General features: G+C 46.7%; 1 protein-coding gene across 2 annotated transcripts in view; it reads left to right on the top strand.

Moving 5' to 3' along the window:
• evi5b (ecotropic viral integration site 5b) overlaps window positions 1-18,041 on the top strand; it is a 45,986-nt gene that overhangs the window by 9,505 nt on the left and 18,440 nt on the right. Inside the window, exons 1-10 of one of the 2 annotated variants that reach the window (XM_084435799.1) lie at window positions 7,755-7,874; window positions 10,814-11,003; window positions 13,748-13,969; window positions 14,687-14,761; window positions 14,877-15,002; window positions 15,230-15,373; window positions 16,559-16,648; window positions 16,895-16,992; window positions 17,089-17,149; window positions 17,250-17,303. In XM_084435799.1, the coding sequence (XP_084291925.1) occupies window positions 7,861-7,874; window positions 10,814-11,003; window positions 13,748-13,969; window positions 14,687-14,761; window positions 14,877-15,002; window positions 15,230-15,373; window positions 16,559-16,648; window positions 16,895-16,992; window positions 17,089-17,149; window positions 17,250-17,303 (1,074 nt within the window). In that variant the 5' untranslated portion in view covers window positions 7,755-7,860. Of the gene's footprint in view, window positions 1-7,754; window positions 7,875-10,813; window positions 11,004-13,747; window positions 13,970-14,686; window positions 14,762-14,876; window positions 15,003-15,229; window positions 15,374-16,558; window positions 16,649-16,894; window positions 16,993-17,088; window positions 17,150-17,249; window positions 17,304-18,041 lie in introns of those variants that run through there. The other variant, XM_084435798.1, reaches the window with a different exon arrangement.

Raw genomic sequence — 18,041 nt, 5'->3', positions numbered from 1 at the left:
TTGATGAGGGCAGCAAGCTTTGGCAGAAGTGAAAGTGTAAAAGGTGTTCTGTCCCTGTTACAACAAACTTGACAACCTCCATTTCCTCTGACTTGACACAGGCATGACTGACTGGGTAGGGGATTTCTATGTAGGCCTGTACAGTAGCTTCAAGTCTGTTTCTTATCTTCTCCCTCTGCTTTTGTGTTTTGCTGAATGTCACGCCACGTAGACCAGTTAGATCAGATATGATTTAATTAGTTATATGATAGATTTTTGTTTTTCAAATCATATCAATACTGTTCAAAACAGCATTGGAATGTCTTCCCCTTAAAAGGGCAGAGAGAGCGTTGGGGCAAGGCTTCATCCTGAGAGGACCCTAATCACGACCTCTACAAAGACGGGACAGAAGGAGTGGTGTCTCAGGGGCGTGGCTCATCTGCCCTTTGACCCCTGCCTCCACCCTAGCAAGTCTGAGCACAGCTGGCCTCTTTCACTAGGCACATGTCCCTGCTGCCACGCCCTCCCTGGAACTGCCCCCTCATCTGCCACATCCCACACAGACCCCCAGAACGCAGAGTCACCAGGGCCTTATCTGTTGAGGGCTTAGGCATGACTTGGAAGGAGCCCTAGCCCTCGCAGCCTAGCCCTCGCAGCCTAGCCCTCGCAGCCTAGCCCTCGCAGCCTAGCCCTCGCAGCCTAGCCCTCGCAGCCTAGCCCTCGCAGCCTAGCCCTCGCAGCCTAGCCCTCGCAGCCTAGCCCTCGCAGCCTTGCCCTCGCAGCCTAGCCCTCGCAGCCTAGCCCTCGCAGCCTAGCCCTCGCAGCCTAGCCCTCGCAGCCTAGCCCTCGCAGCCTATGTTCTCCCTCTGTCAAAAGGGGCGAGGCCACATTATTGAATAATTATACTCCTATCTCCAAGTTGTCAGAAAATCTTATACGTGAACAGCTAAAGCCAGGAGTTTTTGTGTAAAGAGTTTTGTGCAGCTGTTCATTGACCTGTCCAAGGCTTTTTGTACCGTTGACCCATCTTATTCTGGGTGCTCGGATCAATCGGCCAGCAATCGGAATCGGCAGATATTCAGTAAAAATACGAGATGAACCTAAACAACGTGAGCCAATTCATTGTCGCTCGTTCACCTAAAACATGTCGGCACTGTGGAACTACTACAATGTGTGAGACAGATGTCACACAGGCCATCTGCAATGATTGCCAGGGCAAAATAGCCTACATCTGAGGGAAGCAAAGTCAAAAACGTTTCAACAAAACACAGTCTCTCCCACACACTCTCTCTCTCTCTCTCTCTCTCTCTCTCTCTCTCTCTCTCTCTCTCTCTTTCTCTCGTCTGTCCCCAGCGCGCGTTGCTCCGTTCTCTCGCAAGCAAACTGAGGCAGGACACATTTGCTAACATATTGCAAACGGTCTGAAAGGTAGTTTGCAGTGGACAAAAATAGATGCTTGACTGAGGGAAATGTGATCCCAGATTGGGAATTTCAATTCACTTGCAACTAACGTTAAGTTGGAGCGTGCTATGTAGGCCGAGCCTACGTTGGTTCGCTGGAGCGGAGCTGGACTGTAACTCACTTCTCTGACTCCGGATAGTGTGGAGAATGTGGTCACTACTCCGGTTATCTCGGTAAACCATGTTGTGACCTAGAACCCACGCACGGGGTATTGTTTACACAATGATCAAGTAAATAGTGAGGTAGAAAAATATCAAATATGGATGGGAGGCCTGCTTTGAACTCAATTTGATGGATGAAATGTATTTAAATGGAAACTGTACTGCTATACCAGCTACCATAACAACAACAACAAAAAGATCGGTATTGGCAGACATGGCTCATAGACAATCGGTATCGGCCACAAAAAAATGTGGTGTGAGAAGTACTGGTATATCTGAGCAGGTAGTGGGGTGGTTTGTGAATTACCTCTTGGAAAGGTCTCAATGTGTCCAATTTGTTGGGCTCACTTCTATTTGGCTAAACATCTGTAACGGTGTACTCTGGGGTTCTGTTTTAGTTTTATTAGCTTATAGTATTATTCAGACTCGACTCTCGCCTCACTAACTCATCATGGTGCTCTGTACTCCAGGGCTGGCCGGCCATCGCTGACTTTGAGGAGGCTCAATCATTGGTACCTGTTCATTTATAAAGCTATTCTGGGTATACGAAATAGAAAAAATAGGAGGGCTTCGGCGTTCTAGTAAGTAAGGGAAGGTGCTCTTTGGACAACAGGGTAAAAGTCACGCACAAAAAGAGGGATGTCCAAGGCACTCTTCTTAGAATAAAAAAGCTTTAATAATCACTTAGTTCATTATGGAACAGCAGGACACCAGCATGTTTGCCCTGATGAAGGCTGCTAGTTCAGCCCCTACATGCTGGTGTCCTGCTGTTCCATAATGAACTAAGTGATTATTAAAGCTTTTTTATTCTAAGAAGAGTGCCTCGGATATCCCTCTTTTTGTGCGTGGCTGAAAGCCAGCGCAGCATGGAGAGCAAATGTCGGGTTGTCCCTCTCTCCCTTCCCAATTAATACATCCCTATGTATTCCCTTGTTGACCTGCAGTTCTATGTTGCTACCACAAGAGGCAGTGGTCCCAGAACATCAAAACAAAAGACTATGACACCATTGGTTTTCAAGAGCTCTGGTGGCCTAGTGGTTAGGGAGCTCGTCTGCCATGCTGAACATGCGAGTTCAAAACCCACAAAACTCGTGGGTTCGAAACTCGTGGTGTGGATAGTTTTTTGTCACTGGATGTTATAGAAGCTATGTAAAAATGCGGTTACCTGTTGGTTCTATGTCAGTTATTGAATTTATGTGCAATAATTGAACATATGAAATACTCCTGTTTTGAAATTATACCTACAATATATGTCTCAGTAATTACCCATTATATATAGACCATTTTACTGCTGGTAAACAATTAAGTGTTAACCACAAACCACGACAGTCCTAGTTACAGGAATCATCGGTGTAACTGCTTTAGCCGCTGACCGCTACCATTAATGTTATGGAAGCTGCTGCTAGTTGTTGTGAGCTCATGAGCTAACTGGCTATCCTGCTCTTATTGTGCTGGATTAGCATTGGAAGCATTGGAACTGATGTGTCCAGGCGACAAGACCTATCTTAATTTATCAGACATTATTTCATGTAATTTCAATTCACAGCTATTTCAGTGGCGTGACTAGCTTCCATCCTACCAGTCCTGAACAGAAACAAGCCAGCCAGGCACATAAGCCAGGCTTGACCTGGTCTGGTTCTATTCTGGGTATTCTTCCATCTTACACCTGCTTTCTGATTGCACAGAGATCTATTTGTAATTATAGTCTGAGAAGATGTGGTCTTGTTGTCTGTGCCAAGTGCAAGAACTGGACTGGGAAGGGAGGTATTTATGTGCTCTGCTCCACATACTTGGAATAACCTTCAAAAAGACTTGAAACTAAGTGAATTGGTCTCTGACGGATTTTAAATCTCAGTGTCTGACCTTACAAATGCTCTTCTGGATGAATGGGCAAAAATCCCACAGACTCTCCAAAATCTTGTAGAAAGCCTTCCCAGAAGAGTGGAAGCTGTTATAGCTGCAAAGGGGACCAACTTCTTATTAATGCCTATGAATTTAGAATGGGATGTCATAAAAGCTCATGGAGGTGTAATGTGTAGGTGGCCCAATACTTTTATCCATATAATGTATGTTTATGTAGCGTGGTCGGCTCTGTGTTGGGTTGAAATAGGACACTGCCACTACTTTTTGGAGATTTCTGGTTTATTTCAATAACCTGTGTGAAGATACACCAGTTAGCTACAGGTAGTTCATCTCCCAGGCACACTCAGCTCTCCCTCCATAGGGTTAGGGCTAGCTGGGCAGGACCAAGAGAGAGGATCCACATGAGAGAACCAGAGAGAACCAGAGAGAGAACCAGAGAGAGAACCAGAGAGAGAACCAGAGAGAGGACTCCACATGAGAGAGAACCAGAGAGAGGACTCCACATGAGAGAACCAGAGAGAGAACCAGAGAGAGAACCAGAGAGAGAACCAGAGAGAGAACCAGAGAGAGGACTCCACATGAGAGAACCAGAGAGAGAACCAGAGAGAGAACCAGAGAGAGGACTCCACATGAGAGAACCAGAGAGAGAACCAGAGAGAGAACCAGAGAGAGGACTCCACATGAGAGAGAACCAGAGAGAGAACCAGAGAGAGAACCAGAGAGAGGACTCCACATGAGAGAACCAGAGAGAGAACCAGAGAGAGGACTCCACATGAGAGAACCAGAGAGAGAACCAGAGAGAGGACTCCACATGAGAGAGAACCAGAGAGAGAACCAGAGAGAGAACCAGAGAGAGGACTCCACATGAGAGAGAACCAGAGAGAGAACCAGAGAGAGAACCAGAGAGAGGACTCCACATGAGAGAACCAGAGAGAGGACTCCACATGAGAGAGAACCAGAGAGAGAACCAGAGAGAGGACTCCACATGAGAGAACCAGAGAGAGAACCAGAGAGAGAACCAGAGAGAGGACTCCACATGAGAGAGAACCAGAGAGAGAACCAGAGAGAGAACCAGAGAGAGAACCAGAGAGAGAACCAGAGAGAGAACCAGAGAGAGGACTCCACATGAGAGAGAACCAGAGAGAGAACCAGAGAGAGGACTCCACATGAGAGAGAACCAGAGAGAGAACCAGAGAGAGAACCAGAGAGAGAACCAGAGAGAGAACCAGAGAGAGAACCAGAGAGAGAACCAGAGAGAGGACTCCACATGAGAGAGAACCAGAGAGAGAACCAGAGAGAGAACCAGAGAGAGAACCAGAGAGAGAACCAGAGAGAGAACCAGAGAGAGAACCAGAGAGAGGACTCCACATGAGAGAGAACCAGAGAGAGAACCAGAGAGAGGACTCCACATGAGAGAACCAGAGAGAGGACTCCACATTAGAGAACCAGAGAGAGAACCAGAGAGAGAACCAGAGAGAGAACCAGAGAGAGAACCAGAGAGAGGACTCCACATGAGAGAACCAGAGAGAGAACCAGAGAGAGAACCAGAGAGAGAACCAGAGAGAGAACCAGAGAGAGAACCAGAGAGAGAACCAGAGAGAGGACTCCACATGAGAGATTCACACTGCGTGAAACATTCAATACACGGCACAAATATACACAGCAATAAAATATATAACAGTGGCTCAATCTCAAGGATTTCCCTTTCATTGTCTTTGGCACCACCTTTGGCAATTAGGGATGCACTGATTGCAAAATTCTGGGCCGATGCCGATGTTTAAAATAACAATCCGGCCGATGGCCGATGCCGATGTTTATTTTATTTTTATTCCCCCTTTTGAGCCAGGGAAACAAAGAAATGAAGTGTTTGGTTCCAAAACGCCAATTTTTCACATTTGCATAATAGGTACCTTTATCTAGGTGTGAACTATTTCTGGCATCATATTTTAAAATCAGGCTATACATTTTTGTGCAAAGCAAAACGACGTATCCACAGTGTAGCTGGAATGGAACTTTCTGCGGCAAGCGTGCATCACCATCTAGCCGGCTGAGACGGATAGCCAACTTACTGTTTACAGCTCACAGCGTAGGCTAGATAAAGAAAATACACCCAATAACTATAATAAATAAAAGGAGGATTAACTAAATATGAAGTAATCTTATGATCCAAAAAAGTTTAGGTCTACAGATATACTGGATTATGAAGATGATCGGAGCCCGTCATTCCTACTGCCGTAGGGCGAAAAAGGCATCAGGCAAGACACCAGGCAGCCAATGTCACTTGAACTTCAAGTTTTACAAGTTGCATAGTCCATATCTTTGTCTGAGATGGTGAAATATTCCCACACGGCCGACATTTTTATTTCATTTTAATTTGAAAGCAAACTACATGTGCGTTTGCGGCGTTACGTCACAGATCTTCTCCGAATCTGCAGCTGGGTAGGCTACGTTTTTCAACAAAAAAAGCCGTAATTGTTGCGACATAACATTGGCCACTACCATCGGTGAATGTCATTTTTTTTGCCGATGGGCCGATGCCGATGTTCGGCCGATGCATCGGTGCATCCCTATTGGCAATAAGCAGTAATTGCAGGAGTTCTTTCCAAAACCAAACAGAGTCTCGTGACTTTTTTTCAGAGTTCATTTAGAAACCAACCACGTGTCCCATCACTCAACCTGTGTGTGGATAATGAATACTGTGCAGGAATGTCACACAGACACTCAATTCACAAAACCTGGCAATGCTGCAAATGGAAAGCCTTTCCTGAATGGGGAACAGGCGTCCCGGCAGGAATCATTACTGTGTTAACTCAGTCGGCAATAGATAGCAGCGAAACTGACATTTATTTAAATCCTCCAGATTGCATAAAACTATGACAAATCTATAATGCAACTCAGTACAGTTACAGTGCAGTATGATATACAACACATACTGTAAGAGACACACCAGTTAGCTACAAGTAGCTCATCTCACACACATTCAGCTCTCCCTCGATAAGCAGCTCCTAATGTCACGCACAGGGAATATTCTAGCTAAAACACGGTACTAATAAACGGCATAACTTGGCAAGCTGAATACAATGTGGTGTTCATACAATACACAATTCATCATTAACATGTTTATGAAGAGTGGAGCAGCATAGCATCAGCGTACCTTGCTAGCTGGGCAGGTGGGAACAACAGAATGAGGAGTGTGCTGGGACATACACCCCCCACATGGACCAAACCAAATACATACACCCCCCACATGGACCAAACCAAATACACACACCTCCCACATGGACCAAACCAAATACATACACCCCCCACATGGACCAAACCAAATACATACACCCCCCACATGGACCAAACCAAATACATACACCCCCCACATGGACCAAACCAAATACACACACCTCCCACATGGACCAAACCAAATACATACACCCCCCACATGGACCAAACCAAATAAATAGACACATGGAACAGAATAAAGGATAACCAAATATGTACACACAAATTATAACAACAGCCACACAGCTGTAATAAAATAAAAAAGTATATTATTTTGGAATATGACTATTAGTATGACCATGTAGAGGTCACCTCTTGACCTGAGCCCCATGGGCTGCTCCAACCACTCTATACCAACACAGTGTTGAACCTAGTGTAACAACATCTCATTGCTTTACTTACAATTTGCTGTCTAATAGGAACATCATGGCGTGTTTGCCCACCAGTTATGTGTTAAAGTAGCCCCCCCACCATTCCTGAATGGTACTGATTGTAAACGAAGTGTGGAGATAGGTCTGGTTATGCGAGACTAGGAGTTTGGATCTGGTGATTTATACTGTAGCATTTTTGGTCAAGGCGAGTCAAGAGTTATTTGAGCCTTTCCAGGAAAAAAACATAACAATTCTGAGAAGAATAATAGATAGGATTCCTACGCTGTAAGTGTAGGACCACTAAAAATAAAAACAGGATTGTGAACCCACACTGCAAATGTCTTTTTGGCATACCTCTGTTGGAGGTTTGTTAAGGGTAAATGTTTTATAGGCTATGGGAGGGAGGTCCAACTCTGTATCTCGAGATCAAGGCAATGTCACTGCTACTGATGCACCACTCACTCTCTGTGTGTGTGTGTGTGTGTGTGCGTGCGCGTCCGTGTGTGTGTGCGCGCGTATGTGTGTGTGTGCGTGTGTGTGTGTGTGACTGTGTGTGTGCACGTGCGTGCGTGTGTGCGTGTGTGAGCGTGCATGTTTGGTGAAGGCCTTTGTACTTTGTGGACCAGATAAGAAAGAGTGAGTGAACTTATGTGAGAGAGGGAGAGAGAGAAGGGATCCCACTCTCACTGGTTCAGTCTGTCTGTCATGGCCTCTCTGGAAGTGCTACAGAAGAAAGACATGAGGAAAACACAATGAGTTTCTCTTGGTAAGCAGAAGGTGTAGGCCTAGCTGACGGTATCCTTTTTCTAGAAGTCTTAACTATTGTAGATTTGGCAAAGAGTAGTCAAGGCAATTAGGCCTACTTGTTCTCTTTCACCCTCCTAGTAATGGTAAGCTATACCAAATAATTTATTTCCTCTTGCTATTGCTATTTATGATGTTTTTTGGTCATTTGTTTCTGCCAGTCTGTCAGAAAACCCAGCAGATGTGTTTGACTACTGGTGAATTATTGGCAGAGTAGCAGTAACTACAGTAGGAACAGACTTATGGATTTGGGGGCCTGTATAGCATATTTGTCACATCTGTGACATAACATGTGGAAAATCAGCATTAAGATGCTGAATCAAAATGTGCCAGAAACAATGTCTGTCCTGATCAACTAACCTTTCCATGTGTGCTCTTCAGGAGAGTGGGTTTGAGAGCATTACTCTTCAGGACAGTGTGGGTTTGAGAGCATTACTCTTCAGGACAGTGTGGGTTTGAGAGCATTACTCTTCAGGAGAGTGGGTTTGAGAGCATTACTCTTCAGGAGAGTGGGTTTGAGAGCATTACTCTTCAGGAGAGTGGGTTTGAGAGCATTACTCTTCAGGAGAGTGTGGGTTTGAGAGCATTACTCTTCAGGAGAGTGGGTTTGAGAGCATTACTCTTCAGGAGAGTGGGTTTGAGAGCATTACTCTTCAGGAGAGTGGGTTTGAGAGCATTACTCTTCAGGAGAGTGGGTTTGAGAGCATTACTCTTCAGGAGAGTGGGTTTGAGAGCATTACTCTTCAGAAGAGTGTGGGTTTGAGAGCATTACTCTTCAGGAGAGTGGGTTTGAGAGCATTACTCTTCAGGAGAGTGTGGGTTTGAGAGCATTACTCTTCAGGAGAGTGGGTTTGAGAGCATTACTCTTCAGGAGAGTGGGTTTGAGAGCATTACTCTTCAGGAGAGTGGGTTTGAGAGCATTACTCTTCAGGAGAGTGTGGGTTTGAGAGTATTACTCTTCAGGAGAGTGGGTTTGAGAGCATTACTCTTCAGGAGAGTGGGTTTGAGAGCATTACTGATGCTTCTAGTGGTCTGGGGCCCATTGCATTTCAAACCTAAGAAAAATGTAAATACCCCCCCGTCTATTACGAGTTCAGGTGGTTAATTCAGGTTGTCTATATGAGTTGATAAGTTGACAAATCCAGCAATTTCTTTCTAATACGTAGGCTATAGGCTAATGTGTTTAGAAACTAATCTTGGAATTCACTGTAAATGTTGGTTTGGGTGTTCTAGCAGTCAGGGGAGATGATGGATATAGATGATTAGAGTTGTTTTATTGGATGTTTCTGTTTGATTTGGTCTAGATATGCTTATTGAGGGTTTGTAGGGAGATTGATTGGCAGGTCCTGTTGTCTCATTAAAGTGCACTGTCAATTGCCATGTTAGTTGAAAAGCCAAAGGCCTCCACTGTAACTTCTTGATCATAACTACATTGAGATTGTACAGTGTAACTCTGGGAAGTAGAATTCCCTCCCTCCCCTCTGCAGAGTGGCTGTGAGGAATTGGGGCATAGTTTTAGGAATAGACTTCTAAGGCCGCTCATTCACCCATTCACACACATATACAGACACCAATGGCGGCAGCTGCCATGCAAGGTGCTAGCCTGCTCATTGGGAGCAATTTGGGTCGGTCAGTGTCTTGTCCAACGACACTTCGACATGTCAGGAGGAGCCGGAATTCGAACCGCCGACCTTACAATCACTGGACGACTCGCTCTACCTCATGAGCTACAGCCGCTCCTAATTTAAAACCGGTCTGTTTCAGTTGGCCTTCTACTGCTGTTGGTAGATTTTTCTCCTCAGCAGTGTCACTGCTAGTGTTATACTACCTTGGCTTCCCGCAATGCTGACTGAAAGTGAAAACCCCCAGCTAGCTAGCTGCCTGCTTCCTAGCGCTCTGTCCCACCCCCTCCCTCGTGACCCAAATTTGGCTGCAACCCTACCCTGTCTGGGAGTGCTCTGTGACGTCAGCTGCTGCTGTACAGAGGCCCCAGACTTTTTCCGCGATCAGGTTTCTGTGCCTTTGTGTCCCAACCACGGACTCCTCTGCTCGGTACAGGCTGGGAAGCACTGCCCCCTCTGTCAGGCCCGGTCCTGGGTCCTCCGACTGATTGGCATGGTGACACAGCACTTCTGAGACCGTATGAACACTCCTCAGGCCTAAGCCCACTTTTAGGGGCTGTTTTCATTATTATAACACATCTGACCAGATGTCATCAGACGTCTTTTATTGACCTTCTTCACCGATGTGTCCATGTGTGTCCATGTGGTTGCAGTTCAGTCCCTAGTTGAGTGCATATTGGGGGCGTGAAATGTTCGAGCTGCCTAGCTGCCTAGCTGCCTAGCTGTAGCTGTCGTAAAGCTATGGGCCTTACGCATCTTTTCTGGAAAGGCTGTCTTCTTAAGTGAGCTTTTCCATTTTTAGCATTGCGTCTTTGTGGCTCCTCTTGCCAGGAGGACAGTTTGGTTCAATCCTCAGTTTTAGTTCTTTCTCTTTAGTATTTACAGTGAAACTTACTCTGACTAGAATAAGTTGAGATCAACAACAACTCTAGTGAGGATTTGGATTGACCCAAAGAAACGGAAGTGTTTATTCATTGACTCCTTTCTGTGATATTGTGCTGGGGCGTCTTTCCCACCATAGAGGGGGATGTTCTGGCTCTCAGGATCATGTCCGCTCCTGCATCTCTCAAAGACGGGCAAAATTCCTCAAACCGTTCATTTTCCTATTCCTGTGTCTAGCCTGTGTAATTGTGCTAAGGCCTTGTGTTAGAGCCGGGGCCATCCATGTGTTTACTGCCTTAGCGGAACTCTGACAGCCCCCTCTGTGTGTGTGTGTGTGTGTGTGTGTGTGTGTGTGTGCGTGTGTGTGTGTGTATTACGTGTGGGTCTGCCCTCCCAGGCTGTTGGAGACGGACAGTAAGTCCTTGCGGTCGGTGGACGGCTCGCGGCGTAACAGCGGCTCCTCGCTGGTGTCCAGCTCCTCCGCCTCCTCCAACCTGTCCCACCTGGAGGAGGACTCCTGGATCCTCTGGGGACGCATCGTCAACGAGTGGGAGGATGTGCGCAAGAAAAAGGAGAAGCAGCTAAAGGTGAGACTTGGTACATTGTTGCCAGTGTTCAGTGGCCTTATAAGCTTACCGCAACACCGCCGACTTCACTTACCCACAACGTGATGAGCCAACTAGCTTGGTAATGGACTCCGAAGGCTAACATGAGCTGTCAGGTTGTGTTCAAAATACTGAAATACTGAAAAGTTACCTCAGGTATTTATAGTCAGCCCTGAGCTATATCTTAGTCCATCTGTACGTTTCAAAGGCTAACTTTGTCCCTCATTGACCGTGTTGTTTTCAATCAATCAATCAATCAAAGCTTTATTTATATAGCGCATTTCATACCCAGAGGCAACACAATGCGCTTTACAGAGAACAAGGGAGGTGGGCAGACATCCCACCCCTACATATTCCAGAGGGAAGCAAAAAAACAGTAATCACCCGGGGGCCAGATAAGTGAGCTGTAAAAATTCTTCCCTGACCCCTCTCAACAAGGCGATCGAGCAAGCTCCTGGAGTATGTTTGTCTACCGGCTAAGAACATTTATAGAGCAATAAATAACATTAAATTACATTTTCAGAGTAAGAGAGGCTAATAACATCATAGGAGAAACATAGGTTTTGTCCTTGAAGCTGTCATTTGAGTTCTAGTTTAAATTGAGTCTGCTTGCTGGTCAAGTGATCGTATGGACTGGAGACTAGTGCCCATCCCTGGTTGTGTGACAGCTCTATTCCATGTTATCGAAATCAGTTCCATTTTAGTCTGAATCATTCAACGATATGACCTGTGACAGTAGAAACAGATCATCTATACTAACCTGTCTTCACTGGACATGACTCTGGTATTGCTCAAATTCCATAGAACTTCCCTTAGTAACCAAATGACTGACTGCTCTAGCCTGAGTCATACAGTATTAACTATCATGTCCTCCACCCATTGACAATGTATTTACCTTTTTCAATTACACGTTTCTCTACTAGGAGAACCTGAATATGTTTTCTGTCCAGTGGAGATGTATTCACATATTCAATGCTTCATGTAATATACCCTCTGGAGACTTTTTCCCCATAGAGGGGTCCGGCAGGGTCTCTCCAGGGGGTCTCTCCAGGGCAGCCGTCCCTGTGGGAACACCCAGGGGTCCGGCAGGGTCTCCAGGGGGTCTCTCCAGGGCAGCCGTCCCTGTGGGAACACCCAGGGGTCCGGCAGGGTCTCTCCAGGGGGTCTCTCCAGGGCAGCCGTCCCTGGGGGAACACCCAGCCCAGTCAGAGGCGTTCACACCGCAGTGACAAGTCTCTTGAGTAGTAGCGAGCCGAGGTGACTCTCTAGATGTGTTCGAGGGTGCATGCGTAATTCACGAGTTTCCTCTCGCACGTGTGTGTGTGTGTGTGTGTGTGTGTGTGTGTGTGTGTGTGTGTGTGTGTGTGTGTGTGTGTGTGTGTGTGTGTGTGTGTGTGTGTGTGTGTGAGTGAGTGAGTGAGTGAGTGAGTGAGTGAGTGAGTGAGTGAGTGAGTGAGTGAGTGAGTGAGTGAGTGAGTGAGTGAGTGAGTGAGTGAGTGAGTGAGTGAAACTCTGGTCCAGTGGTGGTGGGATGGGAGGAGCTTGGTGTGAGCTGAGCCAGAGGAACACCGTTCTCTCTCAGACACGTACTGTTCTGTCAGAGGGTGTATTGTTCCAACACAAGACCCGGGCTGTCTTGGCTGACCTCATTGTGAAGGAGAGAGGTCCCCTGTTAGAAGCCTGGGTGGGTGGACCTCCACATCTGGTCTGAGCAATCCAGGGTGGATCTGGAACACACACACACACACACACACACACACACACACACACACACATACACACGCACACACACACACACAGGGCAGCATCGGCCGGTGTTCCCTTCCAGCAGAGGAAATGGCTTAATTGAGTCACATCAGCAGTAATAGGCAGGATAAACATTTCACACTGGCGAAGGCCTCGCTGAAGATTGTATTTAGTGCCGTAAAATTGTGCGATCATGATTGAGGTAGAAAGCACTGGAGCACGGCAGCAGCACACAAACACATAGCTTGATCTGATCTGAGATCTGATCTGAGCACATTTGACTTCCTAGTCCAGAGACCAGATAGATGGAGGGATGGATGGATGGATGGATAGATAAATAGATAGATACGCGCACACACACACACACACACACACACACACACACACACACACACACACACATACTTACATATCTACATACATACATACATACTTACTTACTTGTAAGACAAAAAAGAGGAACAAATTGGACTATATATGCTGCTGTTGTGTTTTATTGTTTTCATATTGATTTGTAAATGTATCTTATTTATCTTGTACAGCACTTTGGTCAGCCCAGGCTGGGTTTAAATGTGCTTTAAAAATAAACTTGACTTGAACTTGACTATATACATCCATATGTACAGCATGTGTATAGTATAGAATATAATAAAAAATATGTACATACATACATCCAGTCTGTATAAATAGATATGTCTAGGAGTACTTGTATATACATGCATACATATAGTGGCTACAGATATATCTGGTAATACACATACACACACACATGCACACCTCTTCAACACTGGGAACACTCAGGCACTGTTAACCCTAACCCTAACCCATACAGTCTGATGGCCTCTGGCACAAAGGAATGTGCTCTTATCTAAACGCATGATCACTCGTTAGGCCAGTCCGCCCCTGGGCTTTGGATTAACTGCTATTCTAGAAACACCAGCGACATGTCAGTGCTTAAGACTGCATCTTATTCCAAACAGGATCTAGTCAGAAAAGGGGTTCCCCACCACTTCCGGGCGATAGTGTGGCAGCTGCTGTGCAACGCCCAGAACCTGCCAATCAAAGACCAGTACTCCGAGCTGCTGAAGAAGACGTCCCCCTGCGAGAAGCTGATCCGCAGGGACATCGCGCGCACCTACCCCGAGCACGACTTCTTCAAGGAGGACAGCCTGGGACAGGAAGTGCTCTTCAACGTGATGAAGGTGAGCGCTCACAAAGGGACGCTTTATTGAACAGCGGTGTTCTTGCTGTGACGGCCTTATTAGTCAGGAGGAGCCCCAGAAGCAGGAGTCATTGCAACGGCAGGTTCATGGTACAGGTTTTTAGTTTTAAAGTTGCACTTAACAGGGACGTTTGAGATCATCTAACTTCCATAGTTTGACGTATTTCCGACGCAAACAAGCTATGAGGGTGGGACATATGTTTAGAGGAATTTCATTGGAACATTGACAAGTGGACGGGTTTTAAGAACTTTAGACAGATTTGATAGAAGAACAGCGTTGATTGACGGGTGGATGTCGTGAGATTATTGGCCTAAAATCTAAGGTACCTGTTGTCGTAATTGCACGTGACCTACCGTTTTCCAGGAAGTAAGAAATTATATACTTTGATATAAGATTACAACAAAAGTAGAATTTTTTAATTTTTTTGGCATACATCGTTGAATAGGTGAACACTATGACCAATTATGTGAACCAAAATAGGACAGAATGCTTTTTTCATTTCAGTGCGACTTTAAGCAGAAGAACTGCACAATGCTGACTTGCCCAAATACAATGGGGGGAGGGGGGAGGGGGGGGGGGTGATGAGTCCACAGTTTGGACACCCTGGATCCTGGAAGCCCTTATCTGTGCAGTATCGCTCCGTGCTCTTATGAAAGCGCTGCTGAAGCTCCGCCTGTTCACTTCCTGTTGTCTCAGGCCTATTCCCTGGTGGACCGGGAGGTGGGTTACTGTCAAGGAAGTGCTTTCATCGTGGGGCTGCTACTCATGCAGGTAATCCTCCCGTCAGCCACGCAATACCACACACACATTTATTGCTTAGAATTAGTGTAATATGTGTATGGTTTCATAAGAGGAAGAGTTTCACGAGTCCCCCTCTCCCCCCCAGATGCCGGAGGAGGAGGCGTTTTGTGTGTTTGTGAAGCTGATGCAGGACTACAGGCTGAGAGAGCTCTTCAAGCCCAGCATGGCCGAGCTGGGGCTCTGCATGTACCAGTTTGAGTGTATGATCCAGGTAGGAACACCACTGGGCCAGCAGGTTCATGTACCAGTTTGAGTGTATGATCCAGGTAGGAACGCCACTGGGCCAGCAGGTTCATGTACCAGTTTGAGTGTATGATCCAGGTAGGAACACCACTGGGCCAGCAGGTTCATGTTCGGCTATGATGACCTTAAGGTCTCTATTCAGAAGAACCTATATTCCATCTCTCTTCTCATCTGTCTGTCCCTCTCCATCCACAGGAGCATCTCCCTGAGCTCCATGTGCACTTCCAGGCCCAGAGCTTCCACACATCCATGTATGCCTCTTCCTGGTTCCTCACCATCTTCCTCACCTCCTTCCCCCTGCCTGTCGCCACCAGGATCTTCGACATCTTCATGTGTGAGGTGAGACCTTCATGTGTGAGGTGAGACCTTCATGTGTGAGGTGAGATCTTCATGTGTGAGGTGAGATCTTCATGTGTGAGGTGAGATCTTCATGTGTGAGGTGAGACCTTCATGTGTGAGGTGAGACCTTCATGTGTGAGGTGAGATCTTCATGTGTGAGGTGAGATCTTCATGTGTGAGGTGAGATCTTCATGTGTGAGGTGAGATCTTCATGTGTGAGGTGAGATCTTCATGTGTGAGGTGAGATCTTCATGTGTGAGGTGAGATCTTCATGTGTGAGGTGAGATCTTCATGTGTGAGGTGAGATCTTCATGTGTGAGGTGAGATCTTCATGTGTGAGGTGAGATCTTCATGTGTGAGGTGAGACCTTCATGTGTGAGGTGAGATCTTCATGTGTGAGGTGAGATCTTCATGTGTGAGGTGAGATCTTCATGTGTGAGGTGAGACCTTCATGTGTGAGGTGAGATCTTCATGTGTGAGGTGAGATCTTCATGTGTGAGGTGAGACCTTCATGTGTGAGGTGAGACCTTCATGTGTGAGGTGAGATCTTCATGTGTGAGGTGATATCTTCATGTGTGAGGTGAGGTCTTCATGTGTAAGGTGAGATCTTCATGTGTGAGGTGAGGTCTTCATGTGTGAGGTGAGATCTTCATGTGTGAGGTGAGGTCTTCATTGGCCGGCTGTGGCTCAGTGGTAGAGCGGGTCGTCCAATGATCGCAGGGTCGGCGTTGGTAGAATCCCGCCTCCTCCTGTCCACATGTCGAAATGTCCTTGGGCAAGACACTGAACCCCAAATTGCTCCCAATGAGCAGGCTAGCACCTTGCATGGCAGCTTCCGCCATTGGTGTGTGTATGAATGGGTGAATGAGAGGCCATTGTAAAGCGCTATGTAAGTTCAGTCCATTTACCATTTAATGTGTGAGGTGGGATGGGACTCAAAAGCATTCCATGCTTGACTTGGTCCAATTAACACTTAGTCCACTGGAATTGTTAACAGTGCCTAGATGGTAAGCCAACTCATGAATAAATGCTGTCAAATTAGCGCCCCCTTCTGACAAAAAGTGGTGGTTTGTCAACTCGGTCACCCCAGACATTGTAAACATGTATGAGCCAATGTATGGTCCAATATTGTACAAACGTATTCCTTCAATGCCAAGTCATTGCTTCCTGGTGCTCCTCCTCCAGGGCTTGGAGATCGTGTTCCGTGTGGGCCTGGCCATCCTGCAGATGAACCAGGCCGAGCTCATCCAGCTGGACATGGAGGGGATGTTACAGGTACGCTACGTGACTAACTAACAATGTCCATGATGATGATGATGACAACATCACAGACATGTTTGACCTGTCTGGTACTCATCCAGCGTGTGACTTTGTTTGGTACTCATCCAGCGTGTGACTTTGTGTGGTACTCATCCAGCGTGTGACTTTGTGTGGTACTCATCCAGCGTGTGACTTTGTGTGGTGCTCATCCAGCATGTGACTTTGTGTGGTACTCATCCAGCGTGTGCTCTCCCCCCTCAGCACTTCCAGAGGGTCATCCCACACCAGCTGGACAGTGGACCAGATAAGGTCATCCAGGCTGCCTATCAAGTCAAGTACAACGCCAAGAAGATGAAGAAGTGAGCGCTAACGCTATCCCCAGGGTTACGGCTGCGCTGTAGTGAGTTGTAGAGTTGTGTGTTTCTTCACTTGTATAATATATCCCATGTGCTCAGGTTAGAAAAGGAATACACTACAATCAAAAGCAAGGAGATGGAGGAGCAGGTGGAGATTAAGGTGAGTGCCGACGCACCAAAGCGCTCACAGGTCTGAGACATCCTGCCTGGCGTGGCGTGTTGGTTTATTTGTGATCGTGCGACGTGTCCTTGTTTTGCAGAGGTTGCGCACAGAGAACCGTCTCCTGAAACAGAGGATCGACACGCTGGAGAAAGTGAGTGCAACGCAGCGTCGGAGGGTTGAGCCACGGCTCAATAGCATTTTAATACCAAGCCATCCACATGCCAGTCACCCTCTGTCAGGCATTCATCAACATTAACCCATCCAGCGCTCGTTCATACTGCATACTACATACTGCATCTGCTGTTGAGCATTAAGACACATGGGACATGTTTTCACTAACTGGGCTGGAACATCCGGTGATGTCTGATCACAAGACACACTAGGACCTCGTCTGACTAGGAAAATGGGTCTTGTGAATTTAGATGCAACTGACTGTCTTTGTAAAGCAGAGGCTGTGACTACAGCACATGCAGAAACCCCTGCTGGACATGACTAACACAACCTTAACAAGCTTGACGGGATGTGAGAGAGACTCGCCTCATTACGAGAGATTACAAAGCACTGCATGGTGCACGGTTGCAGCTGTGCATGCTGGGATCTCAGCTTGTCTGTCTGGGCACTGGCACAGCCTGGCTAGGGCGCTGTGCATGAGGCCTGGGCGGAGGACAGTCTGCACAACGGCCCCTAAAGAGACATGGGCTGGAGGCGTAACCACTCGCATCACAGTGTCGCTTCAGTGTAGTTCAACGCTGCTGCTCTGGCCCAAAACATCTCCACGTCACTCACCTACTGAATATGACTAACTCAAATCGTTCAAAAGCTTCCAAAACATAACGTAATAACACCAAAGTTACTTAAAGTCTGTTTCCTTATTAACAAACAAAGCATG

This window comes from Borostomias antarcticus, assembly GCF_949987555.1.
Source record: "Borostomias antarcticus genome assembly, chromosome: 3".
In the NCBI taxonomy this organism is placed as follows: domain Eukaryota; kingdom Metazoa; phylum Chordata; class Actinopteri; order Stomiiformes; family Stomiidae; genus Borostomias; species Borostomias antarcticus.
This window is presented reverse-complemented; position numbering and strand designations above follow the sequence as displayed.